The sequence below is a fragment of the Acartia tonsa genome, chromosome 13 (assembly GCF_053477335.1).
Source record: "Acartia tonsa isolate MP-2025a chromosome 13, ASM5347733v1, whole genome shotgun sequence".
Classification (NCBI taxonomy): domain Eukaryota; kingdom Metazoa; phylum Arthropoda; class Copepoda; order Calanoida; family Acartiidae; genus Acartia; species Acartia tonsa.
This window is the reverse complement of record NC_137272.1, coordinates 31911696-31924915: the sequence shown is the minus strand read 5'-3', so window position 1 is coordinate 31924915 and position 13220 is coordinate 31911696. Positions and strand designations below refer to the sequence as shown.

The following is a 13220-nucleotide window of genomic DNA, read 5'->3' as shown; positions in this document are numbered from 1 at the left end:
TTTACACTATAGGATTAAGATATTGAAATTAATATTTTTTCACTTTTCAGGGCAGCTATAAGCAACGCAGTCATCATACATTGGGGAGAAGATAAGTTTTGGGAAAAGGTAACATTAACTTGAATTTATCTATTTACATGTCTGTCCATATGTAAATCTATCTATATATCTATCTTAATATCTATTTATCGAAGATGATAAAAGTCCCTCCACAGATTATGACCTCATAAGATAGAATAGCCAATGAGAGGCCAGCATAAATTTTATACTGGCCTCTCATTGGCTATTTATCGTATGACGTCATAATCTGTGGAGGGACTTTTATTATCTTCATATCTATATTTATATCTATCTACTATCTATCTATCTATCTATCTATATATCTATTTATCTATCTATCTATCTATCAGTATCTATCTATCTATCTATCTATCTATCTATCTATCTATCTATCTATCTATCTAGGTGAAGTATAACCTCCCGGAGTGCCCGGAGCAGGGTCTCTCGCAGTCAACCACCCTGCAGTCCTACCCCTCCACCCTCCACTCCTACCCTCCCTCCATTTCTAGTCCAGGGTATTATCAGGTGAGATTACTCTTAGTTTAAAATTACCAGAATTTATAAATAAAACATTTATAAATGAAAGTCTAACTTTTATGATATTTTTTGCTGATATTAATTTATAATACTATCGAAGGATATGGAAGTGTAGAAAAATAGCCTAGAACCATACCTAGACTTTTTTTATAAAAATAAAATAGCCTAAAACCATCCATGAACCTATAAGAAGTTTTACTGTAATGGAGTACCATATCGGTTCAGCAGTTAGCGAGATTCTTCAGTACAGACAAAAAAAAGCTTAATACTTTATAAAATAGGATTACATATGCTAATTCTAGGTTATGTTAGGTTAAGTAAAGGTTATAGAGGCCAATCAGTGATAGTATCCCGTAGGAAAAAGGCCTTGCATAAGAAATAAATAAAAATGGGGTGAGGATTCTTGGAAAAAAAGGAAAGTTTAAAAAAGAAAAAAAGTAAAAAAGCTTAAGCAAATATGTATTAGACGCAATCTTCATGAAATAATTATTTTTTTTTATTTCAGACTGTTGATTTATACGGCGCCAATCCGCGCTACCACATAATAACCAACAATATCGGTGGCAATAACGGGCTGGGACCGCCAATAAGCAGCACCAACGGCGTGCTGCTCTCGCCCATACCCGCTGTGAGCGCCCCGCTATTGCAAGATAGTCTAAATAATGGGTCGTTTAACGGGGTGAGTGCGCATCAATTGCAGCACTTTTTGGCGGCGGGTACCGTCAATGGGGGTATTGGCGGAACTCTGCAGCCAAACGGCGGTGTTATTACAACCTCCACGCCGACTGTTATGTTTCAGTCGCGTACATTAAGATCGTCGGGCCATAGACAGCATAGATTGACCGCCAACGGCGGCGGTAGATCATCAAACGGCGATGCAACACCGCCCGTCAGACATCAAAATGTGTATACAATGTCGAATGGCGTCGGAAACGGCGGTTTAGTGACTAGTAACGGTAATAACGGGACAAATCCTCGCTCTATAGAACATATATATCAAGTTTGTATGTGAATTAAAGAGCATCTACGCTATTAAAATTTAAAAAAAATGCTTTTTGGCATTAAAAAAGACATTTAAAAAGTGATTACTGTGAAAAAAGAGAAAAAAAGCGTTTTGTCATTTATTGTGATTTAATAATAATTCCAAAATGATAGGATTAAGTATTTTAGTTAAACAAATAGTACGAAAGGACAGACAAACGTTATATTATATTAAATTATATCCTTTACATTAAATCGTTGTCTAGCCTTTTCTACTATTTAAAAAATACTTACTCCATTACTATTAATATCTATGCAATGAAAAAGAAAAAAAAAGTTGTGAAAAATTGATATTAGATTTTTTAGAAAAATATAAAATTATTAAAATATGCAAATCTTAATTTCTTTAAATCTACATTTTAAACAATAGCGGCTGCGCCAATTCAAGACTTAATTTTCTAAATAAATAGCATGAAACCACGTTATCTTATACGTTAGCTCAAATAATTTAATAAGATTTGAAATACAGTCTTTAGTTGATAAAACAACAACACAAAAAAACTTTATTGTAGATTTAAGAATTTTAGTGATATCAAAGTTTTAGATTTTTTTATAGAAAAATATTAGGGTTGGAAAGGACAATTGCAGTTAAATTAATCTTTATCCCCCCCCCCCTCCCTACCCATAACACCTAAATAGCAAAAGGGTGTGTTTTTACCTATTCATAAATTTTGGGGAAAGTTTAATTTGTTGTCTATTGTACTATCTCTCCCCGAAAACATATGTATACAATTACGTCCAGTTATAATAATTTCTTTAAAAATTCCAATGATATTATTTAAGTTTTAGATATTAATAAATCTATTATGCACATTAATTGGTTGTTTTTTAGTTGCAAAGTTACTCTATAATTACATCCTGAACGTTTGTCTGTCATTCCGTGATATTTTTAGCTGCTGTATAAGATAAAAGAAAGGATTATAAAAATAATTTATGAATTATTAATTTGGTCCGTCGGTTTGTATATAATGCTTTGGCATTCCTAATGTAAGTTATTTTTTTTCGTCTGATATTAATGTCAGATCTCTTCAAAAACTTCAGTAAGTCGGTCTGTCTGTAAGGCATCATGAGAGACATAATTTTTTTCTTTTATATAGAAATTTTAACTCGGCTACTATCAAAGAGGTGCTTTAATGTTTTTTTTTATGAGAATTTTATTAATTAAAGATCATTGTGTACGTCGGTTATTCGTCGGTCTGTCTGTAATGACATCAACTATCAAAGGTATTTGGCTTTAGATTTTCTAAAGTTAATTTTGTTTAACATCGCAAATGATAATTTTGTTTAACATTGCAAATAGGCTCTACAATACTAGGGGCTAAGTCTCTAGCATCTAGGGGCTCTGTATTCAAAGGGGTCAAAAACCATCCTGTAACCTATAAGAAGCTTCCCTCAAAAGGAGAACCATATCAGTTCTGTAGTTATTGAAAAACCTTACTACTTTATATAAAGGATAACAAACTTTTACACAAACAAATTAATCTTCCATTGAAGTATCTCTAAAATCATTCAATAAGCTGTTTTACACAAGTCCCCAAAGTTTTTCTCATTTGTTGGCTTAACAACTTTTGGGACTTTATTGAATTTTGGTTGGATGCTGTATTAAGTTAAGTGGTCAAACGATCTAATCACTAATATCAATCTACAGAAGGGCTTATACTGTTAATCATCATTTGGAGTTACAGGAATTTATCTGCCATTGACTTATCCCTTTAGACCCCTAAAACTCACTTTATAAGTTTATGACAAAATTTAAGACATGTAGACTAAAAAATTAACTAATCAATCTCCCATTTTCTTATTCGTTGGCTCAACAACTTTAACACTTTTAATGGATTTTGATTAGTTAGTTTATTAAATTCAGTGTTATACGTTTCAACAACTAATTGTAATCTACAGAAGAGATAATTTTGTTTAGGTACATCAATTAGTCGGCCATTGGCTTATCCCTTTAGATCCTCTTATTCTAATCCAAAAGTTTCAGTTTAAAAATGAGAACAACTTTACTACTTAAATCTTACTCTTCCTTAATCCATTGGTAATCTAAATGGTTCTTAAAATCCCTAAAGTCCTCGTTCTATAGGTGTATAACAGTACAGTATAAGGGTAGCATAGGCTGTAATTCTACTGTCAAAAACTATTAAATAACAGTTTTAAAACTCGCCCTAAAGCTGTCCTTATTTAAATATCTAATTACACTTTGGAATGGTTTCATAGTTGTTTACTACCCTAGTATGACAGTATAATTATACCCTTAGCAAGCCTCATACTTTACAGTGACAGAATGATGCAAGGCAGGGAGGGAGGGGACATTAGGCTGTTTATTAAACTAAACGGCGTTTTCTTATACGTTGGCCAAACAACTTTAGGGACTTTTATTGAGTTTTTATTGGTTTGTTCATTATGTTGAGTATTCAAACGTTTCAACCACAAATTGCAAATTACGGAAGAGATAATTTTGTGTATCATCAGTGGAGTTGTACATCAATTTATCAGCCACTGTCTTATCCCTTTGTATCCCTGTATGCAATGACATAACTTAATCGTCAATTATGGTTTGTAAATCGACACTCTGGGAGGGTTCTAAAGCAGGGATTAAAGGGATAAGACAATCTCCAATGATTTCACACAAAATTACCCCTTTTGTAGATCAAAATTAGTTTTTAGAACACTCAACTAAATAACTAAACCAATCTAAATTAACTAAAGTCCCCAAAGTTGAATAAGATTACGTTATTATAAAACTTTGGGGACTAGTGTAATAGACATATTGTTATAGCTAATCACAAACGGTTTATTAGGGACCCCTTAAAAATAAGGGTATCTTTAGCTTTACTTTAGTTTAGGGGAGATAGGCTACCCTTAAATTTAGTAATGTCAAGCTTAAGTAAAGATTTTGATAGGCATACTTTAGCCTTACATAAACCTCTCATATCAATATAAGGCTAGCCTTAACTTATCTTTTACAAAAATAAGTATACATAAGCCTGTACCAAACCTTCTTATTACAGCAACTAACAATATAAAATAGTAATATTTAAAAATCTTTTTAGCTTATCCTTTATATAGTTGTCTCAGTAAAATAACGTTGATTTAATAAAAAAAATATTTCAGAAATGTATACCCTTCTCTCTGGTTCAAAATTTTTTTGAGAATTCGAACCTCTAAGGCATTGCTTATGAGCCAAATCATATATTATAAAATCGTCTATAATACAAATTAGAATGATGTCTGTCCGTCCGTTTGTCTGTCTGTCTGTCCGTTCCCCGTCTGTTCGATCCCCTCTTGGGTCAAAGCCCCTAGAGGCTAGGGGCGAAACCGCTAGTATATTATAAAGTCGTAGGATTTATGTCTGTATTTTTAAGGTTTTAGGCTAGGAAAAAAAGGGTATTCTATGTATTTTTTTAAGGCAGAAAGGGTAATTTTTGGTTCTCATGATTGGGGTTGTAAATCAGTCAATTGTCTTATCCCTTAAGATCCCTGAAAAATAATAGATATAGTAATCTTACAATCTAAATATTTGTCTCTGTTAATTAAAGCGAAAATGCAAAACTTAGTATCTGTCTATCTTTCTATTCATCTACTTTCTATATTTATATACATATCTACTAGCTGCTACGCCCCTAGAGCCTCTATGGGGGCTTGAGATGGAGGGGAGAGGGGGGAGGGTGTCGGTCTGCCAATTAGTTGGAAAGAAAAAATTTTATATTACATTTTACTTACATGAAAGTTCACTATAAAGGAGAATAATATCGGTTCACTTGGTGAACCAGATCCATCTTTTCAAGCAGACACACATAAAGATATCCTGCTACTTTTATATTGTTTGTCTATTCTTATTAAAAATAGTGTAAATTGATACTACCTAAAAACAGGAAATAATTATTCTGAAAAACAAATGGTAGCCTTGGACATTATAAAACAAAAACTTTATAAGATAAAAACCAGTTTTTTTAGCCAAAAGGTGCCGAAGGCACGGGCTAAAAAACTGGTTTTAATCTTATGATTGTACATTTTTATATTTGTAGAAAGCTGGATATAATACGATGCTAGACAAATTTTTTTCATATGGATGGGAACCGGTTCCTATCCACCGGATTCGAATAAATACGAGAAAATAATAGACGTAATAACTAATATTCGTTGCAACGTTACTATCAGACAAATAGCTCATTAATAGACCTTATAAGAAAACATAAAAAAAAAATTATAAAACCATCCCATGACCAACATGAAGCTACCCTAAAATGGAGAACTCAATCGGTAAAGTTGTATGGCTCCGAAGTTTTGTTATATCCGCTGGATTTGAATTGGTTCTAAAAATACATTTATCGTATTATAAGCAATTGTTTACGGAAAATAAATAAAAATCATAGAATTAATCACCATTTTGTTGTATTCTAATATCTATTTTGTAGAATGCATATAAGACAATGGTAATAGTACCTTTATTACAATGGTCGATAAATTGATGTACATCCCAAATGATGATACAAATATTACCTCTTCTGTAGATTACAATTAGTGGTTTAAATGTTTGAACACTCTACTAAATGAAAACCAATCCAATAAAAGTCCCCAAAGTTGCTAAGCCAACGAATAAGATGACGTTATTACAAAACTTTGGGGACTTATATAATAAACAGCCTGATGTCCTCTTCCTCCCTGACATATACCCCCCTCGGGCCTCCCCTCCCTCAAATTGATAGAGATAAATAAGTTGACTTTTGAGATAACCATGTTTGGTTAGAAATATGATATGCATACATACATACCTAATTATTTTTAAAAGCGAAGCTTTTCTACAATTAGGACTGGTCGTACGTCCGTTCATAACGTTAATAGTTAATTTAGGTAGTTAGAATTGTGATGTAGATTTCAAATTTAATCCGATAACTCAAGTATCTGTTAGGTACAATTTAGAAAGCCACTCTCTAATCATTACCAGAAAGTCCGTATTTCCATTTCAAGCATAGTGATTTTTGGCAATCTAATACAAATCTAAATAATATCATTCTAATTACTGGAGTTTGGATTCATTGGACAATTAGGTATAATTAAAAACTAAGCATATTTATAAGCAAATATTGTCAATTATTGTATATTTTAAGGAATTTTTGTTTAAATTTATTAAGCATCTTTTTTATGGATATTGTCATTCTTGTTAGCAGCAAAGCTAATATATCATTAGGTTATGTCTATGTATGCATCAGTCGTAGCTACGATAATCCTTTTTTGGTTTGGGGCGGGTAGGGGGGGGGAGTATATAGAAAAGGGGAAATGCTTACTTTTAGCCTAGGGTGTAATGCTACTACCATACTAGGGTAGTAAACAACTATAAGCATATGCTTTAAGACTACTGTTATAGTAGTGAATCAAACAACTTTTGAACGAGTTACCCTAGACTGTAAATCTACTATCATACTAGGGTAGTAAACAACTATAGGAATCAATTACCTTATGCTGTGTAAGTCTACTGTTATACTAGAATAGTAAACAACTATAGGAACAAATTTGTCATAACTGTGTATGTTTACTGTCATACTAGGATAGTAAACAACTATAGAAAACATTTACACTAGACCTAGTAAATCAGCTACTGTCATACTACGGTAGTAAACACCTTTAGGAACCACTTAATCAAGGTATTGAATTTGTTGTAATACTAGGGTAGTAAACAACTATAGGATCAATTAACCAAGGTTTTAATTCTACTGTTATACTAATAACTTAAACAACTATAGAAACAGGCTTATATCTAGATGAAATAAATTAGTTTTTGCCAATTAAAACTTGTTGTCCTACACTCTCTAATTAATTCTCATTCTCTTTATCTCTGATATCTCTCTATTTCTTTCTCTCTCTCTTTCTCTTTACTTTCCTACATTCTATATGTATCTAATTAATATTCCAATCTCATACTATATTTTTTTCTATTTTTCTATCATTATCTGTTTTTCTGTGTTTTTATCTCCTTTTATATTCTCTATTTACTGTTTTTCTCCCTCTGTCTCTCACTCTCTCTCTCTCCCCCCCCCCCTCTCTCTCTCTCTCTCTCTCTCTGGTTCTAATATCTCCAAAACTGTGAATCAAAACTTTTTGTTTTGAATTCAATATCAAGATTAAATCCAGTGGTGTGCCCTTACTTCCGTTGAATATATCACAATAATAAATGTATAACCCAGACAACTACCTGGCCCTGGTGGCGGGGACCTTTTTCTTCTACTGGCAAATTGTTTGCTGCTATTGGCTGATTTCAAAGACCCAATTAAAGATCCACACCCCCCAAGGGAAAATTACTTACAGCTCATGCCCCCTGTATTCTTTAATTTTATCACAAGTTACCAAAATCGAAAAATTATTATTACAGCACAAATATCCCTTTTTATTTAGAAAATGTCCCCATAATATTATTATATATTATCCCCTGGGGATTGGGTAGGGGAGGGGGTGACTATCTCACTCTATTTTGTTGGAAAAAAATTGAGAAAGATATTTTTGTTAGCAAACTTAGTAAAGATCTGCCCAGGAAACACATAACACACTACAGGGGCTCTGTATTAAAAGGGGCTAGAAAATAGCTTAAAACCGAGAAAACGCCTAGAAACATCATAGGACTTATGATAAGCTTAATTGAAATATAGAAGCCAATCGGTTCAGTAGTACTTGAGACAAAAAACCTAAATACTTTATATAATAAATTGATTATGACTTATTGTAAATTTAAAACATTCTGAGTATATCTCTATAGGCGGAAGAGATGGCCCACCAAAATTCAACACCTTGTTTTTAATTAATACTCTTGTTAAACACATTTTGGTCAGGGATCTAAAGGGATAAGACATTGTATGAAAAATAATTACCCGTTTTGTAGACCAAAATCATTGATAAAAAATTAGACACTGCTTAAACCAATCAATTAAGATGTAATAAATGAACCCAAACTTTGGGAACCAGTATAATTTACACTCCAATGTCCTCTTCCTCCCTGGATTTTCGTAGCAAATCTATTTAACAAGATGTATCAAAACTAATTCCTGTACTATAAGTCGACTAGAATAAAATGTCCTAAAATGTCAACCAGGAAGGGAGAGTACAAGATACTGTTAATTTAACTGGCCCCCAAATAAACACTTTCGTTCATTCGATTCTTTACCTATTTAAAGAGTTCTTAATTGGTGGTTCAAACTTTAAGTGTCCGAAGATTGAAAACAAATATTTTTATTTACAGAAGGGGTAACGTACTTCAATTTATCTTCCCAATGCCCTATCCCTTAAAATCCCCAAGTTTATACTCTTATTATTGATTTGATCGTCCTTGTTTATTAAAACTTGTTAGCTTTTTGTATTTGTGTAAAATGAATTATTTATGGGCCTGTCTTTATATCTATCTATAGCTTATTTTCTATTTATCTTTCTATCCATCCATCTATCTTTCTATCTTTCTATCTATCTATCTATCCATCTATCTTTCTATCTATCCATCTATCTTTCTATCTATCTTTCTATCTATCCATCTATCTTTCTATCTTTCTATCTATCCATCTATCCATCTATCTTTCTATCTATCCATCTATCTTTCTATCTATCTTTCTATCTATCCATCTATCTTTCTATCTATCCATATATCTTTCTATCTATCCATATATCTTCTTATCTATCCATCTATCTTTCTATCTATCCATCTATCTTTCTATCTATACATCTATCTTTCTATCTATTTATCTATCTACCCATCTATCTTTCTATCTATCCATCTATCTTTCTATCTTTCTATCTATCCATCTATCTTACTATCTATCCATCTATCTTTCTATATATCCATTTATCTTTCTATCTATCCATATATCTTTCTATCTATCCATCTATCTTTCAATCTATCCATCTATTTATCTATTTATCTCTCTATCTATCCATCTATCCATCTATCTTTCTATCTATCCATCTATCTTTCTATCTATCCATCTATCTTTCTATCTATCCATCTAACTTTCTATCTATCCATCTAACTATCCATCTATCTTTCTATCCATCTTATTTTCTAACAGTTTTTTAGGATTCATGTACTTTTTTGTATGCATGTCTTTTGGTACCTAAATATCTCCGGATTAGTTTAAGTCAGGGAAAAAACAATGGCCGGTGAATTGATGTACACATCCAATGATGATACACAAAATTACACCTTCTGTAGATTACAATTTGTCGTTTAAAGAAGAATAAATGACCATTGATCTAATATGACGTCGTTCGGAATGTTTGACAAAAGTCTTTAAAATTATCCTCTTTTTACAGGCACTATGATGAGCTTCTTTAACTTTTTTAGCCAGCTGCAAGTGCAACTTTATTGGAGTACATGTAAATCTGGGGCAACATCCAACATATATAGATTGTATTTATTTTTCTGTCCTAATTGGGTATCTGTATGTCTGACCATCTATTTAGAAAATCAGAATACTGATCCATTATCCCCATACCTGTCTAGTTTTACCAGGCAGGTAGGGGACATTGGGCTGTTTACACTAGTCCCCAACATTTTATTTTAACACTAATTCGTTGGACTAACAACTTTGGAAACTCTAAATGAATTTTGATTGTTAGGTTCATTAAGTTTAGTATTCAAATATTGCAAGAAGTATTTGAAATATACAGAAAGGGTAATTTTGTGTATCTTCATTGGGAATGTACATCAATTTATCGGCCATTGTCTTATCCCCTTAGATCCCTGAGTTTTACAGTCAAACTTTTGGTTCCAGAGTTCCAGGTTTAGAATACTGATCAGTTAGGCCTTTACAGTCTAGGTTTCTATATATCTATCTATCTATCTATCTATCTATCTATTTTTCTATCTATATTCTATCTAAATTTATATCTATGCTTCTATAAATATTAAAATATCTTTCAATCTATCTATCCATCTCTAAATCTATTTATTCGCCTGTTTTTTTTCAATTTATCCGTCTATTTCTATGATTATTTATCTATCTATCTATTTCTCCGTCTATTATCTATCTATCCTCAGTCCTAAAAATTGATATTTATTATAGATAATTTATTTAATACAAAGTCAAACACTAAGTATAGACAATGGAAAAGCAATATTTTGTCTGGAAAAAATTAGATATATAGATAAAGTGTGACAGATACCAAGTAGTCTGAGAATGTGCGAAGTTTAATAGTACATAGGCGAATAACCAGTAAAATACTATTTCTTGCAATTTAATAATGTTTGGCTAATAAATAGCTTTGCTTTGTAAATTTTAGTAGATATACCCGTTTAAAAATGCTTTGAAAAGTCTGTTTATGCTAAAGACGTTAAATATAATGTCGCTATGTCAGGCACTTGACATCAATTGCAAGAGTAGAGGGAATGCATTGGTCCATCAACAGGCGCATCTCATTATCATGACTAATCGAGGGTTGTTGCCCCAAACTGTCCCAGTTTTGAGCAAGACGATTCCTGTGACGTCATATAAAAAGAGAAGGGGGGAAGAAAATCTCTTCCCTTTTCTTCCATCTCTTTTGAAGAGATTTTCTTCCCCCCTTCCCTTTTTCTTTCCCGAAACGTATATGACGTAACTGGAATCGTCTTGCTCAAAACTGGGACAGTTTGGGGTTTGTCTTAAGCTTCGCACAGGTCTTGAGTTTCGTAACTGTTTTGAGGGAGGGTAACAAGAGAATTTGCCCCTAGAACAAAGAACCCCCCAAAAGGGTAAAGTGGTCGCCCACCATTTCTACCCCACCTTCAAGAGCCCCTTAAGGCTTCTAGGCCGTAGCTACAAGTATTACATATTGACATATATAGATAAATCAATGAATAGAAGGTTAATAATAAAAGTAATAGATATAAAGAACATAGGATATATAAATTGAGTAGTTTAAGGTCATATATTGTCTACAGTCTAGTTCCATTTTATATTGAATAGGGACACGAATTTTAAAATGATAATTTACTAAGATCTATCCCTACGGGGTACCATTCCGGGGATCTAGCTTTTACTTAATATAACCTATCTTAAAATAATCATCAAAAATACGTTTTATATATGAAGTCGTTCTTTTGAAACATTCTTAAGAACTGTCTAATATTTCAGATGCTTTCTTTGGAATATTTTTACCTTTCAATAATTTATAGACTGTTGATAGGTAAGAGAAAATTTAAAGAATGCGACAAAGAGAGAGAGAGAGAGATAGAAAGAGATAGATAGATAGATAGAGAGAGAGAGAGAGAGAGAGAGAGAGAGAGAGAGAGAGAGAGAGAGAGAGAGAGAGAGAGAGAGAGAGAGAGAGAGAGAGAGAGAGAGAGAGGTTAAAGGAGATAAAGGGAGAGAAAATAAAACAAGGATGACAACTTCCAAGAAGATAAGCATAAAAATCATGGATGGACATGACAAACAAATTAAGTAAGTAATTGAGCACATGTTGAGTTTAAATCATTTATTCTAAATCCAAAGAAGAACAAATTGATATATTCTAATTGTCCCTGGAATCTCCCTTTACCTTTAGTAAAAGCAGAGAAAATCCCAAATCAAATATACACTAAAATGTAAAGTCAGACAGACAGTCATACAAAGTTAACTATAAAGTAGATCCTCACCTATTATCAAGAATTAACGACATCTATTTTAAATAGCAGCTAAGATCATAAGCTTTATATTTACCGGTGTAATGAATGGACGTACAGATGGCAATTTTGAAATTGCAGAGTATCTTCGCTGGTAAAAAAGGTGAAATATGTAAGACAAGTATTGCATTAGTAAACTTATATCATCCATATATTGTCTGGAGATAGAGAGAGAGAGAGAGAGAGAAAATAGATAGATAGAGAAAGATAGAGAGAGAAGAATGAGAGAGAGAGAGAGAGAGAGAGAGAGAGAGAAAGAAAGAGTAAGATTGTCTGTACGTCCATCTGTCAGTCTATAGGTTTATCGTCCATAAACGTCAAAGGTTTTTGTTTTAGGGGGGGAGGGGTATTTAAACTTTGAATCGGATACTATTTCAGATAGACTACTGATATTTTTAAAAAGATACTTATACTAAAGAGTAGCATTATACCACTTATTTGGCCTGTTGTTTATGCTACACAAACATACTTAAACATATATTTACATATAAGGTTTTGACCGATTCCGATTCCTTAAATTTGTTTACTTTTTCTCCCTTTATTTTCTTTAGGGCCACTGAATATCAGCTCTATAAATCACTTAGTTCATGATTTTGTGTCTTTTATTGCTGTTGGATATTGTTAAGTAATAAGTTTGAACACTGTGATGTAAATAACATTTTAAGCTTTGATAATACGTATTTAATTTTTTATCAATGTGTTCTAAAATTCATTAGAGATAAGCAATAAGCATTAATTAAGATATTTTTTGAAATAAAAAAAATAGTATGATATATAATTCATGCATGGCAACACTTGCAAAGCCTGTCATGCTGGTCCTAATATTTGGAGCTACATTGTTAAGTTCAGCCCAAGGATTGAAGTGTAAAGTCACAGGTAAAGGCTTAACCTGGAATTTTGTGCCTGGAAGAGATATCGCCCACTTTGGGATACCAACTGAACAAGATTGCCTAGCCCTTTG

The 13220-nt window shown here is 32.5% G+C and overlaps 1 protein-coding gene across 1 annotated transcript in view; it reads left to right on the top strand.

Moving 5' to 3' along the window:
- Positions 1–2455, top strand: part of LOC145335254 (toll-like receptor 6) — a 92605-nt gene extending 90150 nt beyond the window's left edge. Inside the window, exons 25-27 of the mRNA XM_080180993.1 lie at positions 51–108; positions 466–585; positions 1103–2455. Of these exons, the coding sequence (XP_080037119.1) occupies positions 51–108; positions 466–585; positions 1103–1609 (685 nt within the window). The 3' untranslated portion in view covers positions 1610–2455. The remainder of the gene's footprint in view (positions 1–50; positions 109–465; positions 586–1102) is intronic.
- Positions 2456–13220: the final 10765 nt, after the last annotated feature.